A 9,615-nucleotide genomic window follows, 5' to 3' on the forward strand; every position below is an offset into this window, starting at 1 on the left:
CCCACTGGCAAGGGAGATACTAACAGTATCTTGGCCAACATTGGACCCACACCGTCAATCTCACCAACTTTATCTTGCTCAGCAAAACGAGGGAATATTTTGCCACCAGGGGTTCCTGAGGAAGCACTTAGGGGAGGTGATGGCCGAGTGGTGTTATCGCTAGACTATTAATCATGAGACTCAGCTAATGCTCTGAGGGACTCGGGTTCAAATCCCACCATGGCAGATGGTGCAATTTGAATTCAATATAAAGTATCTGGAATTAAGAATCTACTGATGACCATGAAACCATTGTTGATTGTCAGAAAAATGCATCTGATTCACTGATGCCCATTAGGGAAGGAAATCTGCTGTCCTTACCCGGTCTGGCCTCCACAGCCAGATCCCCTGCCCTCCAAGGTCAACTAGGAATGGGCAACAAATACTGGCCCAGCCAGCAATGCCCATGTCCCACAAATGAATTTTAAAAAAAGCTGTTGATGGAAATTGGGTGCAGGGTTGTGAAGGAGGAATATGGATTGACCTGGGAAAGGGCTTTTGGAGACAGGACTGACGTAGTGAGTAGCAGCAGAAGACCCGGAACAAGGACAGACTTGAAGGCCGAATGGCCTTTGCTGATGTTGTGAATCTGATCAACTCCTTTCACAAGCAGATCTCTGTTCCCTGATTTACAAACGTGTTGTTGAGAACTTTATTGAAGTAGTGACTGAGGGGGAATGGAGAGAGGGGATTGGAAACAATCCAACACCCAGCGAGAGTCTGTAAGATTGAAATGGTGGTGGGCGCGGATGGGTGGGTTGGGGTCTGTTTCCGTGGAGTCTATCTTTTTTTCTACTGTACATCGGAATGCCCTTTTTACCGCCTTCCCCCAAGTGGACACTATTTAAAATGTGAGAAAATTCCGTCCACTGTGACTACAAAAGCAGATGAAAGGCTATGAACGCTGCGGCTAGTAATCCACCTCCCGACTCCCCACAGCCTGTCCACCATCTACAAGGCCAGAGTGTGATGGAATACTTCCCACTTGCCTGGATGGGTGCAGCTCCAACAACACTCAAGAGATTAGACAACATCCGGGAGAAAGCAGCCTGCTTGATTACAAACATTCAATCCCTCCAGCACTGACAGTCGCAAATTTGTGAAACATCTACAAGATACGCTGCAGCAACTCAGCAAGGTTCTTGTGACAGCACCTTTTGCATCCATAACATTTAACATCTAAAAAGACAAGGGTAGCAGATACCTTGGGGTTCACCACCTGGAGGTTCCTCTCCAAGGCCTGGCACAGTGATTAACACAGCATATTCTCTGTGTGGGTTTCCTCCAGGTGCTCCGGTTTCCTCCCACAGTCCAAAGATGTGTGGGTTAAACGGATCGGCCATGCTAAATTGCCCCTTAGCGTCAGGGGATTAGCAGGTTAATCCGTGGGGTGATGGTGATGGGGCCTGGGTGGGATTGTTGATGGTGCAGGTTCGATGGGCTGAATGGCCTCTTTCTGCACCGTAGGGATTTTATGATTCTATGATAAGTCACACACAATCCTGACTTGGGAATATATTACCATTCCTTCACTGTTACTGGGGTCAAAATCGTGGACTTCCCACCCTAACAGCACTGTGGGTGTACCTACACCACAGGGATTGCAGCAGCTCAAGAGGGGCAGTTCACCAGCACGTAGTAAAGAGCAATGATAGCCGGGGCTGGCCCCATGACAGGTTCAGCGTGCAGTGGACACATTTTGTTATTCACTCTACTTATCAGCCACAAGTTCCTGTAACGTTCTCAGGTGTGTTACACACTTCCCAGCAATCTGACCATCCCTACCTTCCAGGCAATAGGTGGGCTCCCAACACTGGATGAAGACCGACGTCAGGCATAGCAGTAGATTTAGACCCATTGTTGCTGCGATGAACTGTTCTGCCTCTGACCTGATTGCAAAGAAGTCACTTCCTGTGATTAGCTACTAATTTTAGTATTGCAAGAGAGACGCAGTCGCCTGAACGCCGACACCAGCACCTCATATAGATAGCCTAAAGCATGCATACACTGAACAACTGCCCCTCTGACCGTACAGTATTTCCCAGTGCATGATTTGACATCTACAGTGCAGCACTCCCTCACTACTGACCCATGACAGTGCAGCACTCCCTCAGTACCGTCCCTGTACATCAACAGTACAGTTCTGTGTTGGCCTCCAGCACTCCCTCAATGCTGTGCTGCTTAATTCCCTGTAGCGAGCTCTGAAACCACAACTTCCTGACTCACCGCTGACCACTGGGCTACAGCTGTCATCTCCATTTCTGCTGTTCTTATCCACTCGGGTCCTCTGTGTGATCTCTGACCCACAGCAAACTAATGAACTTTTAACTGTTTTCTGGGCCAGCCCAGTCAGACCATAACTCATCACGACTTTTGCAACAGATAGCGAGAGGTGGACAATAAATGCTGGCCTTACCTGTAAGGCCCACATAGCGTGTACGAATATATTGAAATGAAAGATTGGATGTGGAGAGGATTAAGGAGTTCATTGCTTAGTTTTTGGTCCATGGCTGTGAATAGTGGAGTGACTAAAATTGGGAATCGCCAAGAGGTCAGGGTTGGAGGCACTCAAAGTTCCTGGAGATGAAGGCGATTACTGTGATAGAGAGAAGGAGAAGCCATTGCTAGATTTGAAAACAAGGATGAGAATTTAAAAAGCAGATGGTGTTGGAATGGAGGTTAGTGAGCACAGGAACAATGGGAGCCATAGAACGCTTACAGTGCAGAAGGAGGCCATTTGGACCATCGCGCTGCGTCGAAAACAATTCCACAAATTCTTTCCCTATAACCTCCCTGCTAGTCTCTTTGACACTAAGGGACAATTGAGCATGGCCACTCCACCTAAAGAGGTGGCAGTGTGGTTAGCACTGCTGCTTCACTGCACCAAGGATCCCAGCTTGGGCCACTGTGCGGAGTCTGCACACTCTGTCTGCATGGGTTTCCTTCGGGTGCTTGGTTTCCTCCCACAGTCTGAAAGATGTGCTGGTTAGGTGTATTGGCTGTGCCGAATTCTCCCTCAATCTACCTAAACAGGCGCCAGAGTGTGGTGACTAGGGAATTGTCACAATAACTTCATTGCAGTGTTAATGTAAGCCTACTTGTCACACTTTTGGACTGTGGGAAGAAACTGGAGCACCCAAAGATACAGGGGGGAAAACATGCAAAATCCACACAGACAGTAACCCAAGGCTGAAATTAAACCTGGGTCCATGGCATTGTGAGGCAGCAGTGCTAACTATTGTGCCACTGTGCTGTGCTAGACTAGGCACAGGTTAGGCTTCAAACAGTTTTGAGTGAGCCATAACTCTAGTTCTACACAACTGAGCCTCAATTTAACTTTAAGCCCCAGTGTCAATGCAGTCCAGCAATGCCTGAATGTAAAAATTCTCAGCCTGGTTTTCAAATTCACTCCACAACTTTGCCTCTCCCCATCTCTGTAACTTCTGTTGCCTCTACAACCCTCCAAGATGTCTGTGCTCCTCCCATTCCAGTTTCTTGCATATCCTCAATTTAGTAACAGTAATATTTTGTGAAATTTGCACACTGCAGCTCCTAACTCCAGTGCACTGATGAAATCCCACTCCCAAGCCCCTAACTTGCCCATTAGAATCTGTGCAGTGAGCTAGCCAACATACAGATTCACTCCTGTCCAAGGATCCCAATGTGTTTACTTTCCACTCTTGGACAGAGATAAGCAGCTCAGAGTCCTGCTCAATGCACTTTCCTCCAGCTTTTGATTCTGATAATCTTTCTTAATTAAAATGTACACAGAAACCTTTGTTTAAGTGCTGGATGAGACAGACAGTGGGCATTAATGCTTGGAACCATTTCAGTGCAAGAAAATCTAACTGGGATCAGGTTATGCCAGACTGACACTGCTGCTTCAGTGTTTGTGGAACAGGAGGAGACCAGCCCAAACAAAGATTCCACCACTACTCCATAGAAACAGAAGGTTGTCATTCAGACTCTTGTGTAGGAATAGAGGGTGAAAAATTAAATTCTTCAGTCTGTAAAACTGGAACAGGAGAGACCACCCAGCCCCCAGAACCATAAAGGTAATACATAGGGACAGAATTAGACCATTCAACCCTGGGAACCTGAATTTAATCTAACTGTTTGAATCTTTGCCCAGAACAGGGAGAGCCACTACTATAGACAGTGCAAAAAAAGCGATTAGTGAGTACTCTCTGGGATCTGGATGGTCTCCTCTTGTTCCAGTTTTGCAGACTGAGGGATTTCATTTCCCCCTCCCATTCCTATACAAGATTCTGAATGACATCCTTCTGTTTGTATGGAATGGACTCTGGAATAGAGTGGTGGAATCTTGTGTATAACAAGAGTGAGGTCAATTGCTCTCCTCCTGCTCCACAAATGCTGGGTGAAGCAGCAGTCATACTGTTTGCACCCAGCTAGGGAAGCAGCTGCATACATGAAAATATTCACACATTAAGGGTGGCATAGTGGTTAGCACTGCTGCCTTGATGTCAGGAGCCTGGGTTCAATCTCCAGCTCAGGTCATTGCCTGTGTGGATCTGCAGGTTGTGTGTCTGTGGGTTTCCTCTGGGATCCCACATCCTGAAGAACATTAGGCTGTGCTAAATTCTCCCTCAACATACAGTGAAAATCCCCTAGTTACTGTACTGCAATGTAAAACAGATTATTCCTCATTCATAAACTCCCAGAAAACCTGCTAATGTTTCTTTTCTCAATGCTTCAAGTTTAGCATGAGCAGCAGTGATTAGCACTGCTGCCTGACGGCACCAGGGACCAATGTTCAATTCTGGCCTCAGGTGACTGGTGTTTCCTCCAGGTGACCTGGTTTCCTCCTACCCACCAAACAGGTAGATTAGTGAGGAAAATACATGGGATTACTGGGAATGAGTTTTGATGGGATGGTCTGTTGGAAAGTTGGTGCAGACTCCTACATTTCAGGAATTCAATGATTTTGGGTAATCATTGAGGTGCAGCTGAGATCATTGACCAAGAGATTAGAAATCTCCCAATAAAGATTTGAGTATTGAAATTGAGCAAGTTATTGGAGCACCTGCAATTATTTCTAGGTGAATTTGGCCATTTACTTTTAGGTTTGCTTTTTGTTTCAAGTGGACTTGTTATCCTTCATTAATCCTAGATGATTTATTATTTTGCAACCATTATCTTGCTACAATTCAGGATTTATCATTAAGCAACATATGTTCACTCTCCAGACCACAGGATCCTATCTACTAAAATTTGTAGATGAAAACAGGAGGCAGCCATTTAACCCTGCCAGCTTGTTCTGATAAGAAGTTTGTCTGGTCTCAACATTAGATCAAATAAGAAACTTAAAGTTATTGTACCACTAAGTGGGGAGTTGGAGTTAATGCCATACTAATTGAAATTTTAGGAAAATTCATTTGTGGGACATGGCAATGCTGCCTGGCCAGCATTTACTGCCCATTCCTAGTTGGGCAAGGGCATTGAGTCAACCACATTGAGACTCAAGTCACATGTAGGCCAGTCTAAAGATGGCAGATTTCCTTCCCTGGTGTTGTCAGACTTTTTAAACTGAGATTTCCTTCCCTACAGCATATTAGTGAACCACATGGGTTTTGCAACAATTGACTTATCTCATGGTCATCATGAGATTCTTTATTCCTGATATCTCAATTCCAGGGGTGAGCATCACCATGGAAGATAGAGGTAGCCTCAGCACCACAAGGAGATTCCCAGAGCTGATCACAATCCCCTTCTACTTCCCCAGGTAGGAAAACAGCCAGAAAACCCAGCAGCTCTGGTAAAATGTTAGTGTTTTTCAGTAAGCTAATAATTTGAGGCCCAGTTTTGGGCTGGGATTGGCTCACTCCAGACAGTCCCATGGAGTCTAAGATGGAACTGATTGGTCAATGCACCCTCCAGACACAAGGAAGAAGGATTCAGAGCTTTATTGATCATTAGTTTAACAGTTTGTGTTTCCTGTACAGGAACAAGGTGGTTAGTGAAACAAAGATCAGAGAGGCAGCTGTCAGTGTCAGGGTCACAATCAGGACCACTTCAGACTCCACACCTACAAAGCAACAAGAAACCAATGGTTAGTGAAGCTAACTGAGGGAGAAATGGAAACCAGCAGTCAGCCAACTCACCCTGTGGAGACCTCTTCTGTATCCTTCCTTCAGTCTCATTCAGGGAGGCTGTTGCCAGGTTGGTCACATCAGTATCCAGAATGAGCAGGGGTCCAAGTGAGGCCTCAGCCTCCCATTTTGATTCAGCTTCACCATCTGCAATATCAACCATTCCAGTTAGAGGGGGAGGGGAGGAAGCACCCACACCTAGAGGATCAATGTCTTACCAGCTTCAGCTGCAAGATTTCTCCTCCCTCTGGATCCAAATTCCAAATCCCTTGTGGCCCCACAGTTCCCAAGATGGCAGCATGCACAAATGTCAAAGCTTGATTCCTCCAATGGGGTCCAGCTAAACAAGAGAAAGTTGGCCATGTTGTGCATCACTTCTTAGATACATCCCTAAGGAAGGGTGGGAGAGAGAGAACTTACACATTTTCCATCTTCTGCAGAGTACAAGCTTTGTTCCTGGAATTTCTCTGATCCACTGGAGCAACTTTCAGGTAACAGGTAATGAAAATCTGAGGGACACATTCAACACAAGTCATTATTTAGTGACTCCCTCCCAGCCTGCAGACCCCAATGATCAGCTTCCTCTTACCAAGGAACGCTCGTCTCCAAAGAAACGGAAGGCATCCAGATCAAAGCGGAGCTTATCTGGCTCCCGCTTGTCACCTGGCAACACAAAGGTTGAGAAGGAGTCCTCAGCTTTGCTATCCAGGAGGCAACTGAAGAAAGATGGAAAAAGGGATTATGAAGCAAATCTAGAGGGGCCATTGAGATGGGGGCAGCTGGAGAAAGCAAGAGAGCTCCTTACCCATTGTAGTCAATGATGCTGTATCTTGGGGTGGAGTCCTGGTCTGGTCTTAGTGTAGCTACACAGCGGTCAATGTAGAGCTTCAGGGCCATGTGGTTGCTCATTGAAACCGAGGCCTCAATGTGAATGAGCTCACCCAGGTAGTAGACAGTCGAAGTACGCTCTGTAAGCCAGTCGTCTGAAGTACAAGAGGACAATAGTTGGAAACTGAATAACTCCCAGTAAGGACAGGAAATCATTCACCATCCACCCATCACATACCATTCATCAAGCGCAGAGAGAATGACAGATGCCCTTCTCCAGACCTGGTGGAGCTGAATGGGACCCAGGTGGGCTTGATGGGATTACTGCTCACATTGCCCTTCCTGGAAAGGGAATGGAGCCATTTTAAGACAAGGTCAGAGGTCACTAGCAGCTAGAGATCTTAACAATTGATTAAAGATTCTCACCTAAAATAATGACACTCGATGGGAATGACAGCACCATTGGTTCTCACAATAACAGATCCATGATACTCTGGGTGGTGGGTCAGGTGGGTGCTGTAGATCAGGAAATCTCCAGACATCTGAAAGACATCAGTTTAAGGAATGAACTGATCTGAAATGAGAATGTCCTAAATCAGGGTTAACAATGAACTCATCCCATTAAAATTCCTCAGGAGGGTTAGAGGAAGTATGAAGAGGCTGCTTCCTGCCCCCCACCACCAAGCTGGAGAGTCTATTAGAGGGGACTCATCCCAGGGAAATGTTAGGATTAATTGGAGGGATTTCCTCATTCAGCAGCTGATAAATCTTTGGCATTATCTCCAGGCCCAGAGAGATGGGAAATGGTCCCTCAGAGGATATTCAGGACAGATGGGATTTATTTTTTTGCCCATTGTGGACAATGGAGGGCTGTAGGAAGCTCAGATTTGAATGACTGGGGTAACAGGCTGCAGGGCCAAATAGCCTCATTTCAGAAATTTCTTCAGCCAGAGTGGTGAATCTGTGGAACTCTTTGCCACAGAAGGCTGTGGAGGCCAGGTCATTGTGTGTCTTTAACAGAGATAGGTTCTTGATTAGTGAGATCAGGGCTATGGGGAAGGCAGGAGAATTGGAAGGGGTGGGGGAGAAAGAATGACAAAAATATCAGCCATGATTGAATGGCAGAACAGGCTTGATGGGCCAAGTGGCCTAATTCTGCTCTTATGGTCTTGTTTGGTTAGTTGTGTTGCTAGGCAACCTCAGCCCTTGCAAGGAGAAGTTAGCAGCAGACCCAAAATCAATTAACAGGGAAGTGATTCAATTAAAAAAAGTACATCAGTTAACAGGAGGAGCCACAAGTTGCAAGGAAATAGAACAGCTTGTAGTCAGAGCCCCATTTACTCCAACAAGTGGAAAATTCCTCCAGTTTAATCCATCTTAATTCTCATTTCAATTAGACCCAACCCAATCAGATTAAACTAGACTGAAATTCAACCCTAGTTGAGTTGACCCAGGGTGGAGGGACGGAAGGAAGGAAGTTGTAATGAAGAGTGGGGAACAACCTACAGCCCGAGCTTAAAGAATTCACCTTACCTGTACTCTGCTACCACACTCATGGAGTCCATAGTCAAAGAGGACAGTGTGGTTCTGAGTGTAGATCCTGGTTGGCTGACAACCTGCTGTCCCCAGGGTCAGGTCAGTAGCTTTGACAAGGTGCCTGGTTCCAAATAAATCCAGATGGACCCTGACCAGCAGCTTCTCCTCTCCACATTGCACCCTCACACTCTGCACTGGAGACACACTTTGATCCTCAGACACATGGAAGTGGGGATCAAACAGAGGTCCAGGAGGAGGGACTGTCTGAGGTCTAAGGGTGGCTTTGACTATTAGCCATGGAAACCTCTGGCCTTGAAACTGTTGCCAAGTATCAGAGCAACAAACAGCTCCAAATAACATCAGCACTGGGAGGCACACCCTTATTCCAAAATCCCCCATGATTAGCCAACAACTGAACCATTTCTTCAGGCACCAAACAACATCTTTTATACACACAGCCCACACTCAGCTGACAGCAATAACTCCAGAATCAAGAACTGAACTAATTAACCAGTCCTGATCTCCACAATTCCCACCAATCACACAACAGGTGGATTTATTACTGGGCGAGCCTATTTTGTTTGTACCAATAAGAGTTGATCCAATGGGGAGATTGTGGAAAAGGGAGGCTCTGTGATAGTGTGGAGGGGCAGCAGAGATTAAATGTTTCATGGTACAAAAGATACAGACAGTGCAAATGGGGAAAGTACACAAACAGTATGGGCGCGATTTTCCTGGCCTGCTGCACTGCTCTATAGCACAGTGAGCCAGGGAATGTCAGCGGGAGGGAAACTAACAGGATTGGTGACCAGCGTCCGGCCAGTGGCGATCTTCCCGATCCATTTTATTGGGTGTAATCAGACTGGCACTGGGGAACGTTGTGAGGGTGATTACAAGATGCAGAAGCCTCTCTGCATCTATTTAGGGGAGTCGATGGCCTAGTGGTATTATCGCTAGACTATTAATCCAGAAACTCCACTCATGTTCTGGGGACCCGGGTTTGAATCCCGCCACAGCAGATGGTGGAATTTGAATTCAATAAAAAAATCTGGAATTAAGAATCTACCGATGACCTTGCAATCATTGTCAATTGTTGGAAATA

At 46.2% G+C, this 9,615-nt stretch overlaps 1 protein-coding gene across 1 annotated transcript; it reads right to left on the minus strand.

The window, feature by feature from the left end:
• Positions 1–5,972: 5,972 nt before the first annotated feature.
• LOC145351647 (zona pellucida sperm-binding protein 3-like) lies at positions 5,973–8,912 on the minus strand. Its single transcript, XM_080201207.1, has 9 exons — positions 8,511–8,912; positions 7,404–7,519; positions 7,216–7,319; positions 6,955–7,132; positions 6,739–6,865; positions 6,570–6,658; positions 6,368–6,489; positions 6,162–6,296; positions 5,973–6,085 (listed from the first exon to the last, which is right to left on the minus strand). The coding sequence occupies exons 1-9, from the start codon at positions 8,910–8,912 to the stop codon at positions 5,973–5,975; spliced, it is 1,386 nt and encodes a 461-aa protein (XP_080057333.1).
• Between the last annotated feature and the right edge of the window lie 703 nt (positions 8,913–9,615).

The sequence above is a fragment of the Carcharhinus amblyrhynchos genome, chromosome 13 (assembly GCF_965287045.1).
Source record: "Carcharhinus amblyrhynchos chromosome 13, sCarAmb.v2.hapA, whole genome shotgun sequence".
In the NCBI taxonomy this organism is placed as follows: Eukaryota; Metazoa; Chordata; class Chondrichthyes; order Carcharhiniformes; family Carcharhinidae; genus Carcharhinus; species Carcharhinus amblyrhynchos.